Source organism: Camellia sinensis, chromosome 6 (assembly GCF_055761805.1).
Source record: "Camellia sinensis isolate YWXY chromosome 6, ASM5576180v1, whole genome shotgun sequence".
NCBI lineage: Eukaryota > Viridiplantae > Streptophyta > Magnoliopsida > Ericales > Theaceae > Camellia > Camellia sinensis.
The window spans coordinates 151,853,422-151,881,042 of record NC_138966.1 but is presented as its reverse complement, the minus strand read 5'-3'; the positions used below and the strand labels follow the sequence as shown (position 1 = coordinate 151,881,042).

At 32.6% G+C, this 27,621-nt stretch overlaps 1 protein-coding gene and 1 long non-coding RNA gene across 2 annotated transcripts; both read left to right on the top strand.

Annotated features, from left to right (window-relative positions):
• Window positions 1-2,491: 2,491 nt before the first annotated feature.
• On the top strand, window positions 2,492-10,329 carry LOC114282251 (stemmadenine O-acetyltransferase). Its single transcript, XM_028224892.2, has 2 exons — window positions 2,492-2,993; window positions 9,306-10,329. Exons 1-2 carry the CDS (start codon window positions 2,543-2,545, stop codon window positions 10,250-10,252), a joined length of 1,398 nt encoding a protein of 465 aa, XP_028080693.2. The 5' UTR covers window positions 2,492-2,542; the 3' UTR covers window positions 10,253-10,329.
• Window positions 10,330-12,176: 1,847 nt separating this feature from the next.
• LOC145792974 (uncharacterized) lies at window positions 12,177-13,833 on the top strand. Its single transcript, XR_014333345.1, has 2 exons — window positions 12,177-12,441; window positions 13,550-13,833. It is a non-coding gene; the product is annotated as an uncharacterized LOC145792974 (long non-coding RNA).
• The last annotated feature ends 13,788 nt before the right edge of the window (window positions 13,834-27,621 follow it).

The following is a 27,621-nucleotide window of genomic DNA, read 5'->3' as shown; positions in this document are numbered from 1 at the left end:
GTAAAGTGTAATTTATCATGCCAAAAAAATATAGTGACAATATGAAAAAAAAAAAAAAAGAAAGTGGTGAAACTGTGCCGTTTTCGGCATAGCAGGAACACAGCAGGGAGGGGCACAACAGTGACCCCCTATCCTTTAATAATGATATCAAAGTTGTTGCCATATTTGAGTTTTGAAAAAATAGAAATTAATTTAATAAAAGTAAAAACAACCATCCATTACATGATCATCATCCAAACACATAATAAAAATTAATTTGGTAAAAAAAATAAAATAAATAAATATATAAAAGATTTATCAATTTTATATAATTTTATTTTTGGTGGATAAAAATAGTTTTAAAAATTCAAAAATATTTTTTTGACATTTATTTTTGTTAAATCAGTTTATATTTTATCAAATTGACGACTTTGCCTTTAAAATTAAGTAATGGTATCTTCAATTGTCCTTATTTGAAACAAAATTCAAAATTTAAGATCAAATATATCAAAATTAAAAAAAATTAAGGACTAAAATAACATAAGTTTTAAATTATAGAGACTGTTAGTATAATTTTACCAATTAAAAATTATGAATAAATTTATAGCTCTTTTTTATTTTATTATTATTATTGTTATTATTATTATTTTTTTTCCGGAGCTATGTGAGCGTTTGATTAATTATTGGAGTGGAGGACCATCCAGCTGGTAAGTGATTGTAGATGGTTCATTCAATCTGTACATATTTATAAAGGAAAATGATTTGGAGTCCTAAAAATATCCCCTTAATTCCCCTAATTTTTAATTTAGGTAATTTTTTTTTTTTTTTTTTTTTACTTGATATGAAAATTAGGGGATTAAGAGGGGTATTTTTAGGGGATGTAGCCAGTCCCATTTATAAATATGACATTGACATGAAGATATATCATTTTTACTCTAAGGTGAAGCTCTGACATTAATAGACCTATCATGGTCTCTTGCAACCACTACTATTTTTTAATTTCTCACCCTCGTGTTTCGCGTTTGTTTCCTTCTTTTGTCGTGTAATTAGTAATCAGGGATGAATTTATGCTGGGACCATGGGTTCACCGTGCCGTCCTCTCAATTTAGATTTTGAGTATGAGAAATATTTATCTCATTAAATAGATTATTAGTTTATAATAATTAAAATGTTAACAAAATTTAACACAATCAATATATTAAACTTATCAAGTCTAAACGCAACAATCAAATACACCATCACTATAAGGAGTATCAAACTTTTCTTCATATAAATTAAACCCAAAATTTCATACTATAAAAAGTGTCACACAATCACTACGTCAAATGTCCTACTTAATAAGTCACATAATTATGTATAGATTTTTTTTTAAAAAAAAATTTAATGCAACGGCAATACCACATTATCATTGATACACAAGATGTAAAAGTTATTGAATTAATAATTACATTTAACAAGCGAGGTTCACCCTCTAGGTATTGATTTACTACTGTTTAGTGATACTACATGTCAATGATAATGTGATAGTATTGTTATACTGATTTTTTCTCAAATTTTGTACAAAAAAAAATATATGTATATTATTATATAATAAAACTTATATGCATTTTTTTTTTTTTGCATTATCTATAATATACTAGTTACAAATTATTATTTTATTGTTATTGATTATTGACCAACAATTTCAAAGTTGTAAGTGTTCCATCCAAATTAGTAAGTATTTGGCATGTATTAAAAAAAATATATATATTTTTTTTACATATATATACTTATTTGGGTCACATCAATCAACATTTCCTCTCTATTTTTCTACTCACTTTCACTACTTTTCTACAAATATTTTTTATTATATAAAAAATCAAAAAATACATTTATTTAAAACATCTCAAATCACCCCTCGATTTCCTAGCGCCACTCTCTGTCTTTCTCTCTCCCCAACATAATATAACCTCACTTTTTGATATTTTTATTTTTAATTGTGATAATTAATTTTTTACATTTTAAAGCTAAGTTGTAATGTTACTTTTCTACCCATTTACCATTAATAAAGTTGAGGAAATTTGTTATGTGAGTTAAACGTAACATTTTTATTTACACCTCATTAGCACTCTTATGTTTTTATCAAAATCTCACTTTAATTTTTCAATTAAGTAAAATCTCATCAAGGTCACTTTCACTTTCAAATTTTTGTCAACCTCATTAACATTAAATAACTAAAGAATGACATTACAACTTAATTTAAAATATAAAGAGACAATTGTCATAATTGAAAGTGAAGCGATCAAAAGAAAATTGTAATAAAAATGTAGGGATGCTAAGAGAGAAATTCCATGTGTGGTTTTAATTACAAATTTATGAAAAAAAATGTATAATTTTATATTTTAATATTTATAAAATTTATTACTAATTTAAAAATATTTTCTAAACATTGACATTTCCCTCTTTTTTTAAAAAATTTTTTTAATTAATGTTCAGGGTGTGTACATAACGTAGAGTTTTCCTATATATACATGCCTTTCGCTAACTTGTAATTAAAACAAAGGAAATCACAAAAGAAAAAAAAATGAAGGTTGTGGTGACGTCAAGGCAAACCATCAAACCATCCAACCCAACACCCCAACACCTTTGCCAATTGAAGCTCTCATTTCTTGATCAAATACAACAACCACACTTTGTTCCTTTTATCTACTTCTATGCATCATCCAATTCAGGGCTTAACAAAGCCACAAATGATAGAAGAAGAAGTGAGAAGCTAAAGGAGTCACTTTCTGAGACACTGTCATGGTTCTACCCACTAGTTGGTCGTGTCAAAGACAACCTCTTTTTTGATTGCAACGACGAGGGTGTCCCTTTCTTTGAAGCCCAAGTCCAATCTAGTCTCGACCATGTTGTTGGACAAAGCAATTCCAACTCCCCACTCAATTGCTTGTTTCCATATCCTGATTTTGATCATGCCGGGGATCTACTCTTAGCTGTCCAACTCAACTTCTTCAACTGCGGTGGCATGGCTATTGGTGAGGACTCGTTTTGTATCATTTATAAATTAACTTTTATTATGATAATTTTAAAAAAAAAAAAGATTATTAACTTCAAAAAAGTCTAACATAAATTGTGTGGGATAACTTTTAATGATTTATGAAAAAAAATTAAACATGTTTGTTCCAATAAGCTGTTACATAGGTTTTGTTTGGTAACAGTTACGTTTTCTGTTTTCTGTTTATATTTACAAAATTTTAAAAACTCAAATAAAAACTTGTTTGGTATATTTTTGATTTATAAATCAGTGGTCTCAGTTTATAAATTTGGTTAAAAAATGTAAACTCAAAAAATGTGTTTTCGTTTTGAGTTTTCAATTTTTTTTTTTTTTTACCACCCAACACTAGCCACCACCTGCTACCATTTTCCACCACCGTCTTCCGCCACCACCACCTACCATCCACTCCCCACCACCACCTGCCACTACTACTCACCACCAACCAGCCACCACCCACCCCTCGCCACCACCACCCACCCGCCATCACCATCCGCCACCTACCCGCCACCACCACACATCACCCATCTGCCACCAGCCACCACCATCCACCACCCGTTACCACTAACCACCCACCACCACCAGCCACCTGCCACCCACCCACCATCGCCACCGCCACCGCCACCACCACCACCACCACCCACTCGCTACCACCCACCACCCGCCACCGTCACCCACCCACGCACCACCACCACCACCCGCCATCCGCCACCCACCTGCCACCGCCACCCGCCACCGTCACCCACCATCACCACTTGCCACCACCACCCACCCGCCACCACCCACCACCACCTGCCATCCGCCACCCACCTGCTACCACCACCCACCACCCGCCACCACCACCACCACCACCACCCACTCGCTACCACCCACCACCCGCCATCGTCACCCACTCACCCACCACCACCACCCGCCGCCACCACCCACTACCACCCGCCATCCGCCACCCACCTGCCACCACCACTACCACCACCCACTCGCTACCACCCACCACCCGCCATCATCACCCACCACCACCACCACCACCACCCACCACCACCCGCTACCCACCACCTACCGTCACCACTTTCCACCACCGTCTTCAGCCGCCACTTGCCACCACTTGTCATTTCTCACTCTTTTTTATATTTTTAAATTTTTTTAAACATTTTGTTAATTACAAACGCGTTTGTAATTTATGTTTTTATAAAAATAAACAAAAAATAAATAAAAATTAATTTATAAAATTTTTGTAAATATAAACAGAAAAAATAAATGTTACCAAACAGACCCATAACTTTTTCTTTTTCATTGTTGTGTAAATATGTAGAATAATCTCGAAAGTAATGATTATGACAAAAGATATAGCATTTTTTTTTTTTTAATGTCCATGCATATTTAAGAGTTCCAAAAAATAGTAAAAACAATAAATTGTAGTTTTAAAAAATCTCACTAATTTTGAGAGGCCAAGTTAATTCAAAAATGTAATCAAACAGCATTATTAGTTTGTTTTCAAACAAATAAGTTAAATTAGCTTATTTTAGGAAGTACCTTTTTTTTTTGGGCTTATTGTCTTATTATAAAAAAGTGTATGAAAAAATAAGAGATGATGCAATCCAAATAAATTAGTAAGTCAATAAGTTGATTTTTTTTTTGACTTCCCAAAAATGCTACTAAACAAGCCCGGAGTAGTACTGTTTGGATTAAGGAGTCTAATTTAGCCCATTTTGGGTATAGTAAGACAAAAATTGGGGGATTTCTATTTGAATCCAAAATATATTTTAGTACACCCAATTTAAATTTATAAATTTTAATTCATATTATATCCTAATATGAATTTATTAATAAGGACAACACATATTAAACTCCAAAATAATTTTTTTGTCTCATGGTACACCATAATCAATTATTCATATTCAAATTTCTGTATCTTTTTCCCCAATAGATCAAAATTTATTTCTTCTTCTTCTTCTTCTTCTTCTTTATCCTCCCTCCAAAATTTCAATCTATCCTACCAAAACTCACCGTCATCATCAACATCATTGTTTTTTATTATTTTGAAACTCTAAACTCTGGAAGAAAGTTTGAACAAAATCAAATAATGGATGAGAGTAATAATCAAAATAGTTTTTTGAAGCAACCCATCAAAAAAGAGGTAAGTATTCATATAACGGCGTTTCATAATTTTTGTACAATGCCATCAATTATTTTCTATATCATTTTTTTGACAAAAATTAAAGGGCCCAGTAATTATATTAACTATAATATATTATTGGAGTTGTTCTTATTTTGTCATTTAAATAGTACATTATTTGAGAATTACTCTTTATTATTTGCGCCTGATGCTTATGTGCTTACAAGTGTGGTTTTTACTTTTTTTACGAGCATTCTTGTAGATAATTTATAATGTAAAAGTTGTTGTTGTTGTTGTTGTTTTTTTTTTTTTTTTCTATATTGAAATTTTTTATAATGCTTATGTAAAAATTTGATTTTTTATGTATTTATAATACTTATGTGCTTATAAATTTGGTTTTTCCCCTGTATTTGAGAATTATTTTTTGTATTGAAAAGTTTTTGAAATAATTTAGTTTTTTTATTATTTATTATTTGGGTTAGCCTTGAGGATAATTTGAAAAAAATAACAAGGTGTAATGAGAGTAAAATAAAATTTTAAATAATTAAATAAGGTGTACTTAAAAATTGAGAATACTTGATAATTTTTTTGGAGGTAAATAGAATCCCCTGAAATTGCCAATCAATCCGAGACCCCCCCCCAAAAAAAAACAAAAAAAAGGTTCATTCGATCACACGTCTTTAAAATAATCAATGTTTGGACTGAAGGGTCCAGTGTGGTTCAGAATATTACTATTTAAATCACGTGATTTTTTTTTTTTTAAAAAATTATAATTTATTTTTTAAATTATATATTTGTCATCAACCCAATTTGAAATTGCCAACTATCCGATTTTTTTCCAGACAAGTTAGAAATACTCAAAACTAAACAATCTAGATCAACAAAGTGAATCCGAAATGTGCTAAATTGGATTTACAATCCATTGAGTAGAGGGAAGCCACAAATCCTTAGGCTTTGATTGTTTTCTGTTGTAGGAGTTCGGAGTGAACTTCTAGTGAGAAACAGTAAAAATAATATCATATTTATTTTACAAAGTGAGCTTCGGATTCGTAGTCTGGAGCGGATTACGAAAGGCCTTGATGAGTTGATTATGAGTATGGACTGGGAGATGGTATTAAAAAATAGTCCGTTTGACTTAGGGTGTTATTGGTCGTCCGGGATGACGTTTAGCTGGTAACTGGCCAAGTGCAATTTTATTTTTTTAATTTATTTTTTGCATGTTAGGCAGCACATTTTGAACATTAATGTTTAATGTTTTTATATTTTTTTGTTAAGTAAAAACCATGGTTTTATTTATTTTATATAAAATAATTTAACAATCCCCACACTAACAAGTATCATCAAAATAAATACAATTTTACTTAATTCTTTCACTAACAATTCCCTAACTATCAATTCTCTCCAATTTTCCTTTGAAAATAAATGGGGCCTTATTGTCAATATTTTATTATCTTACTACTTTTGGTAAATTCAATAGTTTAATAGTTAATTTTTTGGGTAAATTATAGACACCTTCTTGAGATTCTTGACTATTACACTAGTCTCCCCTCTTTTTTTTTTTTTTTAAATTACACTGACCTCCCTCCCCTGTGATTAACGGCGTTAATAGAATGCTTAGTTTAGTAATTTTAATATTCGAGATTTTTTGTTGATAATCATTAAATGTGCAATTTAGAGGGGGGGGGGGTTGGAGGAGACTAGTCTAATTGTCAAAAATCTCAAAGGAGATGAGTGTAATTTAGCCTAATTTTTTTGATCCCCATTGTTTAATAGTTATAATGGTTGTGAACTTTACACATATAGATATTGTTTGGGATGTACTAAAAAAGTGTATTTATTTATGTTTTTATCTTTTTTAGGTTACATTACTTCTTTAATTTTCTATACATCTTTTTATAAAAAAATCAATATATATATTTATTTAGATCATTCCAAACAATTCCTTACTAATCGGTGAGGTTCAAATTTCCTCCCTATTTCTTAGAACATAGGCTTAAGGATACCTTTTGAACTCTCTACTTTCACTTTCTTTGTCGAGTAGATGCAAAAATCCTACGTAGGAAAAAAGAACTTCAATACAATAGTTTATTATTTATTACCACATCATTGATATAACAGTAACAATGAAAGCCGCAATAATAGTTGTATCACAATTAATTTGGAAAGTCCATAAACAAAAATAAAAACAAAACATTAATATATCTACAATTTTAATTTAGCGGTGTAAGTTCAAATTTTTTTTTTTTGTTGTGGATCCAATCCATAAATAAATCTCAGCCTTATATTTTATATTCTAGGCAAATTTTTGGTCTTTTTTTTTTATTTGTAGACCCACTCATCACCATATAAGTAGATATTCGACAAATGCATAGAATGTTATGATAGTGCACTTTAACCCTCACCCAAACCGTAATTTTACAAGAATGATTTAATAGTAACATTTTTTAAATAAACTCATTTTCTTCTTCTTTTTGGATCGGTAAAAGTCAGTTGATAAATTAATACTTATGGGAGTTAGCTTCCTCACCCTACCTCCTAATTCAACTCTCCCTCGGGAAGAATTGAACCCATAACCTCTTATTTGGGATTAAACTCTTAAGAGAGTCATCTTCATAAGTATTTTGTTTAAAAATACAGAGTCCATATTAAATCATGTCATTCCGTATTTGCATTTATGTATCATTACCCATTTCTAAATAAACAAATAAACGAGACATATAAAGTGAAGTTTTGGCCTTCATTTTTCATACATGAATAGTAAGAAATCAATTTTTTAGGGTCAAATTTATTTCATCCCTAAAAATGTAATATTTGTTGGGAAAAACTTTAGTCAACTAATTTTGTCTGTTGCGAAGTTTATCCCAAATGGCCCGTCCAGAAAATTCAAAAATTGACTTTTAGAGACAAAATTTTGCATTTGTCACTATAAATAGATTTTTAGAGACAAAAATATGTGGTTACAAAAAGTTTTGATTTTATGGAGACAAAAAATTTAGTTTTTGAAACAACCTAAATTGGTCTCTAAAAGTTTTTAGTTTTTGAGACAAGTGGAAGTTGTGTCTAAAAGTTAGTTTTCCAGACAACTAAAAGTGGTCTGCAAAATTTATAATGTATTTTCAAACAACTAAAATTGGTTTCTAAAAGTTTGATAACATACCTTTTTTGTTTTTGTTTTTGTTTTTGTTTTTGTTTTTTTTTTTTTTTTTTTTTTTTGCTTTTTGGTTTTGTAACAATTACTCTAAGAATACTAGTTTGAACAGAAACTCATTTTCCTTACTTGATTTCTCAACAACCAAACAGAAAATATCAAACATATCACCGTATCATATGTTCATCTCCAAATTAAAATTCAACAACACCAAAAAAGAAAAAAGAAAAAAAAGCACCATGCTCATTGCATTCAAAGAGGCTTAAACAAAAGATATTTCAATGACAAACAAATACCATACTTTGCTTCATTAATATGTAATATTTGATTGTATATCATAAACTGATAGAGATTTTAAAGGTATCATTTCCAATTTATAAGGCTAGTGCCATAAGCATTGTTTGTAGCATTCAACTATTCATTGAATAGATTATAAATTATAATTATATCTACCTACAAAACAGAACAACTCATCCATCACATCTTTTTCTCAAGGGCTTCATTAAAATGTCATTCATGAGCTTATGGATACAAATATTTTACCTTAAAATGGACCTATTTCTCTTCAATGGCGATTCAAGTATATGATTAATCAGTATTGTTTTCCCTCTTTCAGTCCTTTTTAGCTCTAGATCTTTCAGCTTCGAAGATTCAAGCTAAGGTATGATCGATACGATCGATCGAGTTAGGGATTAACTCGATCAATTGATCGATAGAGTAGAGTGGAGAATGAAATGAAATTCCGACTATTAAAGCTCAAACAATGAAAATAAAATAAAATAATGTATGAGTTAGTTTATTGGGGACCAATTAAAGTTGTTGGTAAAAAGTTACTAACTTTTTTGCATCCAAATAGCTTTGTCTTTAAAATGTAGTAGTATGATTAAATATATTTTTTTAGAAATTCTTTCATTTTGTCCTTAACAATATAATTTTTATAGACAAATTATTTTTGTCTCTAAAATTTTAATTTCTTGTAGTGTAAATAAATCCAAGTACTTCTTTACTTTTTTTTTTTTTTTTTTCTCCAACAGGATTATGTACTTCACACAAGATAGCAGATGCATTATCAACAGTTATGTTTATGAAATTCTGGGCAACTATTAGTCGTGGAGATCATAGCAATTTGGTTTATCCCCAATTCGGTTCGGCCAACATCTTTCCCCCTACACTTAATCCCAATACCAATCACCACAAGCACGGCGTTGGCACTACAAAAAATAAGATCATTGCAAAGAGCTTTGTGTTTAGTGACTCCGCCATCTCTACTCTTAAAGCCAAATACACCCCCACCACCCCCACCACTACTGTCACTGCCAACAACAAAACCATACATAATAATCCAACTCGTGTTGAGGCACTTTCTACTTTTATATGGTGTAGATATAAGGCCGCCACTCGAGGAGAGGCAGTATGTGGAGAAGGAATTAGATACCCAGTGGTTCAAGGGGTAAACTTGCGCACGAGACTCAATCCACCTTTACCTAATTCATATTATGGTAACCTTAGTCGATTTTCCATAGCAATATTAGCACCACCGACATTGGAAAAAGGCGCTATAGGAGAGGATCATCGTAGCTTGGTCACTCAGATGAGAGATGGGATAAGAAAAGTTAATAGCGATTATGTAAGGAAACTCCAAGAGGGTGGTGGTGGTGGTATGGGGGGCTTGAATTCCAAGAAAGAGGAGGGTGGTAATAAAGGAGGAGGAGGTGGTGGAGAGGCAGTGTTTACTTTTGTGTTTTCGAGCATAGCTAGGTTTCCGCTATATGAAACTGATTTTGGATGGGGAAGGCCTGTATGGGTGACTATGGGTGTAGTAAATCTTGATCATGCGATTACTTTCCTTCCTACTAAATCGGGTGACGGCATAGAAGCATTGATTTTTATGAATAAGGGCGATCTGGCGAAACTTGAAACTGATAAAGAGTTCCTCTCATTCGTTTCCAATCCTAAATTTCCACTTCTCAGCTCCTTATAAAATTTGTGTAATTTCTTACTACTACATGATGTTGAGAATATAATATAAATAATAAAGTTGTACTACTCTCCAATAAAGCATAGCATCTCAGTTTAGTTGTTGACGGTGTTTTTTTTTTATTATGTCTTTTTCTTCTTTTTGTAATGTTTTATTATCATTAATAAAATATATCTATTTTTTCCTGAATAAAAAAAAATGTTCAATTTTAGTTTTCATACTTACTTTTATTGGGTATGATTCAAAGTTCGGTGTTTAACATGAACTTTGGTAATATTGAGAAATAAAAAAGCCATGCTTTTTCAATTAAAATTCTAGACAAATAGTAAAAGAGAAGTGAAGAACATGCATATTTCGAATCTTATTTACATTTTTTTTTCATTGTTCAAATAATTAAATATTCCCATACATTTTGTTTTTGTTTTTGTTTTTGTTTTTTTTAAAGCGAGTACCTGGTTTTAGAATTTAGATTTTACTTTTTAGAAAATTGAATTTTTTTATTTTCCGTATGTTTTTGCTTGTACTAATTTTTTCTTAATATTTTAACTAATTTTTTTAATTTTTAAATGCACCTAACATAAACATACTTAAAAGGTATAATATTTATAAAAAGAAATCTTTAAAAAATTTACTAAATACCAAAAATATAAAAATAAAATAAAATAAAAATTCAATATATTTTTGTATTCTTGTGTATTTATTAATTTTTAAAAATATTTTATTTTTTAGGTATATCTAAGTTAAGTCAATATAAAAAGTAAAAAAATTATTTAAATTACTAAACAAATTCTATAAGAATAAAAAAAATATGAAAAACAAAAAATAAAAAAACTCGATTTAAAAAAAAGAAAAAAAAGGCGCGAACAGCACTAACAGTCACTATAGTTTGGGGCTTGTATCACTTTGGTCTTAACTTTTCAATTGTGGCACATTTGACCCTGAATTTTAAATCTTATTTCAAATAAGGACAATTGAAGAAGCGACGTGGGAACGGGAGGCGGAAGTTCGCTCCAAATATCCGGATTTATTTGAAAATGCTTAAGTTGCTTTTCTTTGTAATATTCCCTAGTATTGAGGGAAACATATTTAAAGTTGTTACCCATATGTTGATATGTGCGTTGTTGTTTTAAGCACAAGGTTGTTTAGAGTTGTCATTACTTTTTGGGATATTTCATGTTTATGCATATTTGTGAGGTTGTTGTCAATGATATAACCATGGTGGAAATAGTGGAATTTTGTAACGAGTTGAATCAAATTGAATTTTGCCCTTATTATTATTGTTGTGGTGTCGTGAACTATTCTATTTAAATTGGTGAAAATAAATTGAATTACTTCTTGATTTCGACTTCGTAAGGCCCGCTTGGCAAAATTATTTTTTTAGATTTAGTTATAGTGATTCTTAGGTCCTGAGTAATAAATGATATATAAATGCAATTTTTTGGATTTTATTTGATTAGCCCATACTTAACCATTTTGGTTCATATTTAATTATGTGAATGGTGGGACCACCTTAAGTCTTTTAAAATTTATTTATATTTTAATTTCAGTTGGAGATTTATTTTAAATTATTAAACTCCATTCATTTTGGACCCAATTGATTGAATCATGACTCGTTTGTAACCATGTATTATTGTTGTTATTGTTATTATTATTTATTTTATAATCTTGAGAGAGTTACAAATATTTATGGTGTGCACCATCAAGCGAAATATATTTTGTGGTGAAAAAATATTATATTGCTTTTGTCATTAATGATATTAAAATATACTTTTAATTGATATATATATATATATATATATAGATAGATGTATATGTATAGATAGATATTTGTATTGATTTGAAAAGAAAAAAAAAAATTTGAAAGCAACACATGGCCCCCCTCTCTCTCTCTCTCTTCTCCCTTATTTCCTTTCTTCTTCTTTTCTTCTTGGCAGGCAGATTCCCTATTTTTCTTCTTTCTCTCTCTTTGGTCTCTCTCTCTGTCGGCTCTTGGTTCTCTCTCTCTCAATTTTTTTTTTTTGGTTACATTTATCATATAAAATCTTTGATCTACCAAAATCTATTAGGTTTTAAATCATAGTTCTTAAGATCAAAGTGAAAAGCTTGGTGAGAGCAACGTTTTGACCCGTGGAGATCGAAATCTAACAAAGTCAAAAATTGGGATTTTTGCTTGTTTCCTCTTCTAGCTCGAGGTAGAGATTTTTCCTACACTTCTTTATGCACTTTTACTTGATTATAGGGAGCTTAGAGTTGTATATAATTTAATTAGAATTTTTGAAAAATTTGTGATTTATTTGCTTAGAAGAGAAATTTTGAGAAAAATAAAAAGTTGATGCCCAAATTACGAAAGTGTACTTGGAATATGTTTGTAAGGTTATGAAAGAGTTATATTTTAAATTTGAACAAAAATGGACTTCGATTCGATTGGTTTTGAAATTTTTACCGGCTTGTGACCAAAAGAGCATTTTCAAAGAAAATAAAGGAATTACATTTAACTTTTGGGACTTTCGATCAAAATAGGATGTCATAATTGAATAATGCTTGGAGAATGAGTTTGGAAAGAAAATGATGTTTTCTTGGGCATTAATGGTATTATTTTGTTTAATGTATCTGTTGGAATAAAACCGACACAGTTAGAAATGGACCTTGAGAGGTTATCGGACGTGATTGTGATATGAAAACTAGTGTAGTTGTTCATATTTGGTGAGATGTGGAATAGATTGTATTTATCAGAATTTTTTTGGAATTTAATTGTTTAAATATCTGTTTAGAAATATCTGTTTTGGGCTATCAGTGGATGATAGCCATGATTGTTGTAAAAATGCATGAGACTTAGGTAAATTGAACCACATTCCTCATTTGTTGCATTAGATATTGCATTACATTCATTTCATTGGAAATGTATTTGTTTTTGAGAAATGTTTGGAAATATATTTGTTTGCGAAAAGATGAATAGTTGGTGAATCTAGGTAGGGGGTGTAGAACCGCATAGTTAGGTGTCGAGCCTTCCAGTTTACTAGTAAAAATGACAGTGGTAGTGCATTAGGGCCTACTTGCAGACACTCACCTAGAGATTCATAGAACCTATATTCATGTAACAGATATGGTTTAAAATGGAGATGGTTTTATATTTGTTGTTGTATCTCAACATTGTATGCTTTATAAGAAGAGAGATAAATTGTTTTATCATGAGCATGGCATGAGCATACTCCTCTTTAGTCTTGTCATGGTTCATATGTTGTGTAGTATATCTCTACTGGGTTGTGGCTCACTCTATAAGCGAAATCATTTCACGTACAGGTGCTATGCGTCCACCAAAGCATTGACTTGGGAGGACTCGGAGCTGAGGCTTCATTTTTGTTTTATTGTTATTTGTTGAATGTAAGCCCAGGGCTGTATTTGCGTTGAGGTGAAACTCCATTTTGTGTAACCAAGAATGTTCTTGGATAAATTTGTAAGCCTGTAGGGCACTCATTATCTGTTTGGCTTTCATTTCATACTTGTTGTAAAATGTATGCTTGGGATTGGAACTGGGACATTATGATGTGAATAACATGTATTTGGCATTTGGGATTTAATGGAAATGGATGTATGGAATAGCTAGCTATATATATGTGTTTGTCTATCAGGTAGGTTTTGTAGCATAAATAGATATACCCTGCCTAATTTTCAGGGCGTTACAACATGGTATCAGAGCTAGTTGATCTGTCACTTGAGTGTAGGTGTATCACATATGGGAACTCTCACTTGTGACTGTGTCACCGAAGCAAGACTCTCCACCCATGGGGTGACGGTGTACCGTTGGTGTCGGTGGCTGGCTAGGTTGATAGGTTCAGTTGTTAGGGGACATAGTGTACCCATGATAAGTGACAACTTGGAATTAGAGCTACCGGGTTTGAATACTTGGGGCTCGTGGGAAGTGGTTTTTACCACAGTGGGTTCATTTTGCTAGTGAGAAATGTTGCATATCTTATGTGTTATGTGATAACATGTTTATTTGACTATGTGGGTATAGGGTTAAACTTCTGAGATGTGATTTGCGTCCATGAAATTCTTTGAGGTCTTTTTAGAAAAGCACCTGATCAATGCTATTTCTATTTGAAAGTCTTTGAATGTTTGTGGAACGAGCCAATAGCTTGGAGGGGTAACTCGTATGTGCTCTATGTGACTATGTGCTTATATGGTTTGCCTTATATGATGTAGATACATGTGTAAGTTTATGTTTAAGCCGTACGCAGTGTGTTAGAACTAGTGTGGAGTACTTACTTTTGAGCTAAATTCTATCTCTTATATAAGATGTCATAAAGCGGTAGAGACTGTAATAGAGGCACTTGGGGTGCCCGGGATGTTCTCATGTAGGAGGATACCTTTTCCTCAAGAAGAAGGTGTAAGCTAGAGTAATATGGCCGAGATGATTGGTCAAGATGTTGTGGAATTAGTATTAAAGCATAGGTTAACCGATTTGTATGATTGTGGGTGCAAATGTGACCTTAAAATAGTAGAGTTTGTGTTGTGTAGCGACTGGTTTGTTGTTATGAGGAGTTAATTATTTTTCAATTTTATATCAAGTTTGTAGAAGTGGACTAGATGAAAAATGGTAGAAGTAGAATGAGTTAGAGATTAACCTTATTCTAATAGTTTGGTTTGGTTGTGACTTTAATAATGATTAAAGTAATCTAATATAATATGCTTTGGATTGTTGACATTAGAACACGTAAAACTAGTTCTAAATTTTCTTGGGATAGACGAAGTTAGTTATAGTTGGATTGTTTCACTTGCTTGATGGACTACTTGTGAGGTTAGTGATGGGCCCTAGGCCAATTATTTTGTATGTGTTTGGGAATAAACATAGTCTTAGCATGATAGAAATTATATCGTGTAGTAAGAGATGTGTTTCTTAGAGAGTTTGTTTTATTCATAATTTTGCTGCAAATCCTAAGAGGGCAATTGAGATAAATAATTTTGAGATAGATTGGAATGAGATTAAATTTGATTTGCGTTACGCCATTTGATGGGATTATTAGTAGTAACAATATTGACTCGTGAGTCGATATTTTAGAACATGTAGGCGAGTTCTGAGTGCCTTTGAGATTGATGGAGTTCATTGTCTTAGAGTTAGTTGTTGATATTCTTGAGTGCAATAATTGAGTGTTGAGGGACATGATGTGATGGATGTTGTGGAGTTGTGTTAACAACCAATGTTTTTAGAGGAAATTTTTAAGATTACTTTGTGAGGATGTTATAATTCTAAATTAGGTGCTTTAGGATAATTAGTATGGTGGTAATTTGAGTATTTCCATGGGAAATTATACTTGACCCATCGAGAGTGATTGATGTTAACTTTTACAGTTACTTTTATGTATGAGTTAGAAATTGTGAAGATGGAAGGTATATGAGAGTGTTTTGAGTTAAATTTGGTGTGTGTCGTGATGGTGTGGTTCTTGTAATGGAAATGGAGATTATTTTGTATCCTTTGTCCTTTAGCTACAAGATTTTTTTGTATCATTGGAATAAGAGTTGTGAATTCCTTATATTGATTCTTCGTTTTTCTATAAGTGTGGTAAGAATTCGTGTTGTTGGTATGTTGGTCTAATATTACCATTGAGTTCAATTTGATGAATGTATTTGACCTTAAGTGGTAAGTATTTTCTTAATTAAAATGTATTTAGTTTTGCCTAATAGAGGATGATTCCTTATTTTAACTTTGTTTCATCATGTTTTGTGGTGATATTACCTTAGAAGAAGTTATTTGGCTGACCCCTCATCAGGGAATAAATTGGTATGAAGTACTTTCGTTATTTTGTTAATCTTGGAAATTGTTATGAAATGACTATTGTTGACATAGAAATTTCTTTTTTAGAGTAAATGAGTGGCATCATAGCTTGTGGTTATATCTTTTAGAATTTGAGTAGGAGCGAGCTGACTAGAGATTTCAAAGGAGATTTCAAACTCACTGTAACTATGAGTAGTTGTTGGGAGTACCTTAGTATTATTAGAATGTGTATCTAGTCTTGATGAATTCTATGTGGACTCGAAGTGCATTGTGTGAGCGTTTGGGTAAATTCTATGTTGGAGTAAAATTGTGTGGGTGGATGTAGACAAGTTTGCGTAAACTGTTAGTCGGTTCGTCGAGTGAAAGAAATAGAGTGGATAGGTAAAAATAATATAGAAATTGCTTGGTTAGGCAATTAAAGTTGTGGTTGAGAATTTTCGAGTAGTGTGTTTGGCATGATTGCATTATGTTTCATAAGGGTTGGTGTTTCTTGTTGTTCAAGTGAAGCAGTTGAGGCTAAGGTGATCTGTGAATTTTGCTTTTGTAATAATTTAGGGAAGAATATGATTGTACTGGGAATGAGTGGCAGTTCTCATGGGATGAAATATTTGAAGTCATTATTTGTGATAGTTTTATTCAATTGGGTAACCGCGTATGAATTCATTTTAATATTGAGATGAGTTAGTTGTCGTGTGACGGTTGCGATTACAAAATATATCATTGAATTGTGTCTTTAAAGGGAGGGTGCTCTCATTGGTTAAGAGTCTTGAGATAATCACTTTGGATGTATATTAAGTAAATTATTACACTAGATTATGGAAAAAAAATAAATTATTTGTGGTGAGTCATCTTTCATGGTGTGTAATATTTGAATACTTTTCTGAGTGCTCTTCCAAAGTAGTAGGATTCTTTTGTTGCTGTGACCTATTGAGTTAGTTGTGTGGAGTAAGCAAATTTTGTGGGTGTGTTTGAACGTGTTCAAGTGAGATTGCGAGTTCGGTTGTATTCCAATTGCGAGTTCGGTTGTATTCCAATTGCGAGTTCGATAGATTTTGATTAACCCTTTATATATTGCAAGAATCACCAACATTTTTCCCTTCTATTATAAATTGTTTGTCCAAATTCTAGTACGAGTGGTTTTAAGTTGAGGGGTGACTTCTTTGGAATAATGTATCTTAACATCATGAATAGCTAGTGGGTGTAGAAATTTTGTTTTTGAGTCTATTGAAAATTTGTTCCTTCATATTGGTAAAATAATTTTGCGGATGTAACTAGAATGAGATGTTATCACGATGGTAGGGCCGATTGGATTAGACCGTTCGTCATTCTTGTTTGATTCAAACAATAAGAAATAGTAGTACCATCATTGAGGAGTTATTGTTGTGTTTACAGCTCTATGATTAAAGTGAGTTTGAGAGTTTCGATTTCGGTTACGGTGTCTTTTACTATGGAAGGTAAGAGAGCGTTAAATTCTTAAGAGTGAGCTTAGTACGTGTTTGGGGTATTGAAAGAATGTCTCAATGTGAAAATGGCTATTGAGAGTTTAAGGCTCAAGTGATTTTGCTAAGAGTAAATTCCATTATTCTTTTTATCAAGACGAATTTTGGGGACGAAATTCCTTAAGTGGGGAAGGTTGTAACAAGTTGAATCAAATTGAATTTTGCCCTTATTATTATTGTTGTGGTGTCGTGAACTATTCTATTTAAATTGGTGAAAATAAATTGAATTACTTCTTGATTTTGACTTCGTAAGGCCTGTTTGGCAAAATTATTTTTTTAGTTTTAGTTATAGTGATTCTTGGGTCCTGAGTAATAAATGAGATATGAATTCAATTTTTTGGATTTTATTTGATTAGCCCATACTTAACCATTTTGGCTCATATTTAATTATGTGAATGGTGGGGACTACCTTAAGTCTTTTAAAATATATTTATATTTTAATCTCAGTTAGAGATTTATTTTAAATTATTAAACTCCATTCATTTTGGACCCAATTGATTGAATCATGACTCGTTTGTAACCATGTATCATTGTTGTTGTTGTTATTGTTATTATTATTTATTTTATAATCTTGAGAGAGCTACAAATATTTATGGTGTGCACCATCAAGCGAAATATATTTTGTGGTGAGAAAATATTATATTCTTTTTTTCATTAATGATATTAAAATATACTTTTAATATATATATATATATATATATGTATATGTATAGATAGATATTTGTATTGATTTGAAAAGAAAAAAAAAAACAATTTTGAAAGCAACACATGGGTCCTCTCTCTCTCTCTCCTCCCTTATTTCCTTTCTTTTTCTTTTCGTCTTGGCAAGCAGATTCCCTATTTTTCTTCTTTCTCTCTCTTTGGTCTCTCTCTTGGCTCTTGGTTCTCTCTCTCTCAATTTTTTTTTTTGTTACATTTATCATATAAAATCTTTGATCTACCAAAATCTATTAGGTTTTAGACCATAGTTCTTAAGAGCAAAGTGAAGAGTTTGGTGAGAGCAACGTTTTGACTGGTGGAGATCGAAATCCATCAAAGTCAAAATTGGGGTTTTTGCTTGTTTCATCTTCTAGCGTGGTTTTGATCGCTAGAAACCCTTTGTTTGGGTAGTTTGATTTGAAATTTTGGGAACGAAATTCTTTAAGGGGGGAAGGTTGTAGCGATCCTAGTTTTTCCATTTCGCTGAGTATGTCGGGGATCGAGCTGCACAGTCAGCTCGCGGGGGTCCAGGGAGCAGCGCCCCATGGCGGGTCCTAGGGCAACGCCCTGGCGGGGTTGAGGGGCAGTGCCTCCGAAGCAAAAATGCAAAATGCATTATAACTTGTTTGTCCGCTCGAGCGGTAGTTTATGCACTTGAGTGGAGAAGTGGTTCCAGAAGTTTGAACTGTCTGGAAAAGTACTAAGAAATTGTATTTGACCCTCGAGCGAGGCTTTCGACGCTCGAGCGGACCATTTTATATCAGTTCGTGAATCTGATATTTCAGATCACTTTTGTATATCTCTTTCTCTAAAAATCCTTTCCTCTCCCTTCTCTCTACATTTCTCTACACAAACTAGATCAAAAACCTTGATTTCTCAAGATCCATTTGAGTTTTGCCATTACTTCTTCATCAAAGTGGGTTATCATCTCGAGGGCTTCGTTGTGTGAGGTGAAGATCGAGTTTAGGCATCGTTGATTTTGGGGTTTCATCTCTATTCTTCTTCAAACTTGAGGTAGGAATTTTTTTTGAGTTATATATATATATATATATATATATATATTTGTAAGATCTAGATGATTTTCGAAATCATCCTTTGATAGCCTTTTGAAAATTGATTCTTGATTCAAGAAGTTGAGCGATTTTGAAAGTGGATTTGTCTGTTATTCTTTTAAAATGATTTTATAGGTCTTGATATTTTTTGATTGAAGAAAGATGATTTTGGAAAGTTTTCTTTCAAAAGATTTGAGTTGTATAGTTTTGGTGAGAAAACCTAGAATTTGGAATTTTTTTTAGAGGAGACTGAAAATCCATGAATGATATTGTTATATTAATTTTGTGTGTCAAAATAAATGGATGTTTAGAAAATTTCTTATTTATATTTATATAAATGATGAATTTCATGGAATATTAGAATTGTTGTTTATTTTGAAAATTATTGTTCAAAACGTTGAAATAGTCTTGAAATGACTAATTGTTGAGGATACTTGAGAAGATGGAATTGTGCTATTCTTTGGATGATGAATTGGAATAAAAGTATTTATGTTCATCTTGTGAAATTGGCATATCAATTCATTTGGTTACATTAAACTTTGAAAGTTGATTTGAAAACTTGCATTGAGAAAAAAATGTTGAGAAACTAGTTTTCATGTAATGGTTTTAGGATAAATATATATTGATAAGTCTTGATAGGTGGTATAGATGATATTAAATAAGTTGGCCTGAGAGTCCGGGGTGAAAGACTGAAAACTCGCGTGGATAGGTGTCGAGCCTTCCGGTTAATACCGGTAAAAATGACAATTTGGTAGTACTTGTATAGTCTACTTGCAGACACTAACCTAGGGATTACTAGATTTGTATTTACCACATTTGAAATAAATTATTAAGTTTTGAACAATTGAAATTGCATGACATCATTGAGCATGATGGTTTTCAAAAGATGAAAATGTGATTTATTTTCAAAAAAGGGCATAACATGGCATGTGCATTTAATCTCTTGAGACTTGTATAAAATATATATACTTTGTTAAGAATTTCTTACTGGGCTTTATGCTCACCCTACGGGATTTTTTTGCGGGAAAAGATATGGTGATCTCACCTAACTAGGGGCGTGGAAGTATGTGTGTTGGGAGTACAATGCTCTCATTTTGCTGTGACTCTGTGTGTAAGCCAAGAGATGTGTTTGTGTGGGTTTGAATAACCGTTTTGTGTAACTAGGCTCAAGCCTTGGAAACTCGTAAACCCTTTGGGGTATTTATTTGTTTATTTACTTGTTGTTGGATTAAGTATTGTTACATGAAGAACTATTGTATCATGTAATGTAAGTTTGGAGATTTATATTCGATTTTCTTTAAACGAGCCATGATTGTTGTCTTATCATTTGTGCTAGAAATTTGAGGCATTACATGTCCCTTTGTCAGAATGCGGTGCAATTTTCAGTGACATCGAAAGAATAGTAATTTAGAGGAGTTTCTCTTTCGATGTAGTCCTAGAACTTCAAACAAGGCGGCTCATTGGATTGCTAAAGCTTGTCTTCATTACCTTTAGACTCGATGACTAATCCCCTACTGCTTTATCGAGTTTGATTAGTATTTCTGCATAATTTCAGTTTGTTTCTCGTGTTCCAAATTTCTTTGATAAAAAAAAATATGTATATATACATATATGTCAGTTAAATTTAAATTATTTGTATAATAAAAGAGAGAAGATAAAAGAAGGAAAAAAGAGTCAGGGGGCATTAAAGTAATTTCACTTGTTTTAATAACGGTCATCGAGAAATTTTATTTCCACACACCTAATTAGCTTAGGACATACATTTAATGAAATATTAATTTAATGACAATTATATCTTAAATAAAAATGACTATAATAGACATCCATCAACACCCATAATATTATATAAAAAAATTCTTTGTACACATATTTTAAGAACAAAAAAATCTCAATATACACTTTTTGAGTTAAAAAAATTAAACCCTAGTATATATATTTCTTCAATTCACTGGTTTTTTTGATGCTGTAATGGTTGGAATTAAACCCTAATATATATATTCCTAAAAAATTAAATCCCAAAAAAATTCACTAGTTTTCTGGCGTTGCAATAGCTGGAATCTTGGGGATTGAGCAATGTTCTAGGGTGTACGAATAGTGAACTTCTGGTTAAGGGAGTCTTGGGAAAGACGATGGCTCAGATAGACATTTCTACAATTGTAGAGTACATTAAAACCATGCTAGTTTGTCTTTGTAAGGCGGCTAAATAAAAAATATATGGAAATAAGGGGTAAATGATGTGTGTACAATAATATTTGAGTAAAGGATATAATTGTAATTTTTAGTGTGTGAATTGAAAAAATTAATCAATAAATAAATTAATGGATATGTGTATTAAGAAAAGATATACCCTGAATTAATTAGATGTGTGCAAACAGAATTTCGCACAGTCATCCATTTTAAATGACAGGAGTAAAGTGTTCCAAAATTATGGGAAGTAAAATGAATTATGTCTAAAATGAGAAACTTATAACTTATTCAAAATTTTCTTAAACAAAAATAAATAAATAAATAAAACTCTAGACCTCAAACCATTTTTGTTGGTCCCTAGCCTAGATTTGTTAATAATTTCTTTGCGAGTTGATTTTTTAGCTTTATTAGTTTTATTGTTTTCATTTTTAGTAATTTTTCAAAATTATAACATTTAAAAAAATTAGTTCTATCTTAATTAAACAATTTTGAAAATAAAAAAAAATTAAATGATTGAAAAATGTCCATAAAGATAAAATAAACCCTTTTTTTTGTTTTTTGTCGAAAAAGCCTGAAAAATCTTTAATGAATATTTTTCAAAATATTTATTTCCTTAATATTTAAGGTTGACCAGCTCCAGATCTAAAATGTTAAAAATTATAACATCATTTTAAACAATGTTACTAAAATTGTTATGAAAAAACCAACAACTTATAAGGTGGGCAATTGTAATCACCATAATAGCAAACGTGGGATCTGACCCTGATATTTATTTAGGTTAATTACACTTTTTATTTGTATAGTTGATTTAAATTTGAATAATTTAATCTCCACATTTTAGGAGTAATTTTAATTTGATTCTTCTATTTAAATTTTTATTTATTTTTTTACTAATAAACCTTAAGGCTTTGTTTGTTTAGAAAGAAACTGATGCTAGAAAATAAAAATAGTTGAAAGTGAAGTGAAAGAAGGACAAAAGAAATGAAAATTTATTTTCTTGTATGCATTTAAATAGATGAAAAAATTTATAAAAAAATATATATATATATATATATTCTCCCACCATAAGAGAGAGTTGTGGGAGAGAAACATGGATAAAAAGAAAACAAAATAAATCTTGTCAAGATTTGTACAAAAAAATAAATTTCTCTATATATTTTGCAAGAAATTATTAACCTAATTAACAAGTTAGTTTGAATTATATAAAAAAACTGTAGTTTTGATTACCTTTTAAAAGTCTTTATCTAAATAAACCCACAATTTTTTTTCTTTTACTCTCCTGTGTTATCTATTTAACTAAACTAAACCTGCAAGGCAAATAAATGTCTTCAAATTATTAATTCTAACTTCCTTTGAATTCTTCCATGAAGTTCCTATCAACCTTGTCATCCCATTGCAGTAAGCTTGAACACTTTAGCTTGTTTTTGTAAAATTAGTTAAAAGTTATTTTTTTAGTTTTTATTTATTTTTTTAAAAAACTATATAAAAAATAAAAAATAATGACACAAAATAAAAATAAAAAACTTTTTGCTATATTTCCAAAAAAATAACACAAAAAGTAAGAAAAGTAGGTCCATTCGTTTGGACTTTTTTTTGTCCCATTCCGAAATCTTTTTCACAATAATAGAGTTTCTATTATCAGTAGTGGTAGAGGCCTCGAATTTGGCTCGAATGCCGGTTTTTTTTTTTTCTTCGACTGCTGTGTGTATTAATATATATTTTTTAAAAGTCTAATATAAAATATTATACATTTCGTACCATCTCATCATATAAAATTATATGAAATTAACAAAATTTAACCAACAGCTTAACTGATCAGTCAATTTTATCACTTAACCAGTCCAACTTAATTGACTGATCAGTTAGACTGTTGATTAAAATTCGTTAATTTTGTATAATTTTGTACGATGAGTTGGTACAGGATGTCTAGTTTTTTGGCACACCCCTACATATAACTACCTTTAAAAAAAAAAAAAAAAAAAAAAACCAACACAGCCTAACAAATAAAATTAAATTAAATTAAAAAAAAAATTGATCAGTCAATTTTATTACCCAATCAGTCCAACCCAACTCACTTACAAAATGTTTAATTTTTTAGCACACCCCTATATATAATCAACCCTATAAAGAAAAGAGAGAAAAAAAAAAAAAAAAAAAAAAAACCAAACTAACACAGCTTTGAAAAAAAAAAAAAAAAAAAAAGATTTGGAGGCAAATTCGAGGCCTCGACCATTTTCCTTCCACTATAAGGTTTAGTGATTAAAGTTGAAGGCCTTATTTTTAGTTGTACCTAAGATAAAGCTGAAGGCGCATTTAGCGTGGATTCATTCCACTCGTTTCGAGTTAAAAATTTTAAAAACAAATTATTGGACTCTTTTTTTTTTTTTTTTTTGCTTCACCATGGTAGTTAGCTTACGATGTAGCTCGGTCGGCACTTAACTAAATTAAAATAAAATTTAATATATAAAAAATTAAAATAAAATTTGATTCAAATTAAAAAAATTAAAACATAATTAAACTTCTTTATTTATATCCATATCTAGTGTACCTATGCATTCAAAGTTTGTGGTCACTATAGTTCTATCTCTGCAAGCACTACTTTTTAATTTCTCAGCCTCGTGTTTCACGTTTGATTCCATCTTTTGTCGTGCAGTTAGTAATCAGGGATGAATTTATGCTGGGACCATGGGTTCGCCGTGGAGTCCAGAACCTCTCCTGAGAGGATCTCTACTTGGCTTTTTAGTAAGTTATTAGGTTTATTTATCGTCTAATTTTAATAGTTTGGATAGTTTATATTTTAAAGTTTATCGGTTATATCATATTTATAAAAAAAATTAAGTTGATCGAATATTGAAAATTATATATTCAGATTATCGAACTAAAAATTATTTATTGAAAAAAATTTAATAAACAATTTTATTTTTTAATAAAACGGTTTTTAATTCGATGATTCAAATATTTGGTTTTTGATATCTAATTCACTTGATTTTTTACAAATATGATATACTTGATTAATCATAAAACGTGAATGATTCAAATTATTAAAATTGGACTCCAAAGTGGGGCCAATAACCGCCAAATAAGAAACCAAGTAGAAATCCTCCCTTTGGAGGATCTGGACTCTTCACCGTGCCCTCTCCTCAATTTTATATATATTTTTTAAAATTTTAATTTTTTTACTCCTATATATATATATATATAAATAAAATGATTTATAAATAATTTTTTTTAATAAAAATAATATTAGAATATTATCTTAATGATATTTAATGAAACTAATGATAACAAGTCATATGATTTTTTTGTCAATCAATAATAATTACAAATATGAGAAATATTTACATCATTAAATAAACTATTAGTTCATAGTAATTAACACAACTAATATACCAAGCCTACCAAGCCTAAGCCCAATAATCAAATACACTATCATTACACAGAATATCAAACTTTTCTCTACAGGTATTGAACCCAAAACTTCACACTATAAAAGGTGTTACACAATCACTACGCCAAATGTCCTGATTAACAGGTCATATAATTATGTATTGAAATTTTTTAAAAAAAATTCAATGCAACGGCTGAGAGGGTAATTTATATAAAAATTGGGCGAGCTGGGCCGTTATGGGCCTTAGTGCGAAGGGCTGAGTAAAAAGGGCATAAAGTTACTCCGGTCTTGAAAAGGTTTAAATTTACTCCGATCCCAAGAAGGTTAGCTCGGTTACCATACTAAAACTTATACCGGTTATGGCGCAGTATGGTTAGCTCGGTCTAAACCTTGCTAAAAGTTAGCTCGGTTTAGACTTACCACGGTTTGTACAGGAGGAATTGAGGTAAGGGCAGTAAAACGATGAACCGAACTAAGGATAGTTCGGTCTGTTCTACAGCTAAGCATAGCCATGCGTACCTCGGCCACATTGGAGTCCGACCATGGTAAAACCATCTCACTTGGTTTAAATAGTGAGGGGGTGTTGAAGGATAAGCATTATCTTTCAGGAGTATGAATCCTAGGAGGACTCTACATGGAGGAGTAAGAGTCCTACTTGGATTGTGCCACATGGAACCTATAAAAGCTTACAACATCACCTATGGAGAGGTAACACACGACTTTGAAACACAGCTTTTGGTCTTTGTCTATTTTGCTGACTTAGGCATCGGAGAGGTATCCGGCACACACCCGCCGGCTAGCTCACTTTTGTGTTTTCAGGAAGTAAAGCGACGACGTTTGGAGGAGCGCAGACTTGATCAACAGGATTATACGAGAATGTTTATTTCTTTCCCGTACAATTGGCGCCGTTTGTGGGAATAACAGACAGAACAAAACCTCTTGATCAAGTTTCCTTCGCTAGTTGGATGGCGCACAATGAAGATTTACCACAGTCCACCATTGATGGACAAACACCAGGCGGGGTGCAAGACGCGAAGGCCTACCTTCTATCCCTCCCATGGCGGACTTGGAGCCACGGCAACAAAATCTCAGGAGGGATACAAGGGAGAGGAGGCGAACTAACAGCCCCCGTCACTCTCGTTCACGAAGTCCTGACAGACAAAGGCGGATGATTGATCCTCAAACTCTGGAGGACCGCGTGAAGGAGCAAGATGAATTAATAAGGAAGATGGCGGCGACATGGAGGCCATGAAGCACCAGATGAAGGGAAAGGGAGTGGCGACAGGAGAGGGGCGCAAAAGCAAGACGACCCCTCGCCATTCAGAAGACCGTGGAAGGTATTCCACACCATCACAAGCAGAGAGTAGAAGCCTCAGGACAGACGATACTCAATCCAGAACCTCCAGAACTCGTTACTCCAGGTCTGAGAGAACGAGACCATTGAGGTCTTACACTGAGGGAAGTACCTATCAACCCTCGCGCTCGCACCAGACATCATCTAGGCAGACGGAGTTGCCAAGATCATCCGATTTGCGGATCATGCTGGAAGAAAGGGCACGATTGAAGGAGGATACTAGGGCGCGCCACTGTCGCAGGGTATCTGCCCTTCAGCGGTTGGCTCCTCGGACGCATGGAAGCGTCGAGGTTGGAATGCCATTACTGCGCCCTGCCTACGAACCAACGGACAAAGCATTAGCAAGGCTGCAGACCTCGCCGTTCGTTCCGGCAATTGAAAACGCACCCCTACCTTCAGGCTTCCTGCAGCCCAAATTCACCACGTACGAAGGGAAGATGGACCCCTACATACACCTAAGCCACTTCTGCCAGGTTATGGCGGTATATCGGCGAAACGAGGCTTTGATGTGCATCCTCTTCCCATCAAGCCTTGGCGACCTAGGCTTGACTTGGTTCGAAAAACTTCTAGAAGGCAGCATAGCCTCCTGGGCACAATTGGCAGAGGCGTTCGTCACAAGGTTTAGAATGAACACCAAAACCCCGGTGGAGATTGACCAGCTACTCTCCATCGACATGGACGAAAATGAGACACTAAGATCCTACAATAGTCGTTACTGGGAGACATTCAACCAGATTGGGGACTGCCCCACTAATCTCGCCATTGCACAATACAAAAGAGGTCTTCCAGTCAAAAACAGACTAAGGGACTTAATCACCATGACACCGCCCCTCACCATGGAGGCCTTGATGGAAAGAGTGCATCAGCACATCAGGGTGGAAGAGGATAGCGCCCGTGCCAAAACAAAATCTAGCACGACCGTAGTACCAGTTAAAAAGACCACAGCAAAGATCAACGCGGTAGAACGTCCGAACAAAAACAGACGAAGCAGGCGAGACAAACGGAGAGGATCAGGATAAAAGATGGTTGAGAGTCCGCACTGCCATAACCGTGGTATTCAAGAAACCGATCTATCGGATTCTGAGCGAAATACGCGATGAACCTTTTGTCAAATGGCCAGCTAAGCTAGGAGAAGCACATAAAGACTACGACGAAAGATCGCGATGCACCTTCCACAAAGAAAAGGGGCACCGCACTGAAAATTGCATGCCATTAAGACAGCATCTGGAGGAGTTGGTGGCTGCCGGTCACCTGGATAAATACATTGAAGGAGGGACGCAACCAGCCCCCCAGGACCACAATAACCCCAATGGAATGCCAATTGACGCCCCACCTCAAGGTGTGATCAATGTGATACATGGAGTATTCGAACCTGAGCGTGTATGCGAGCTCAGAGGATCGATCAAGAAGGCTGAGCACT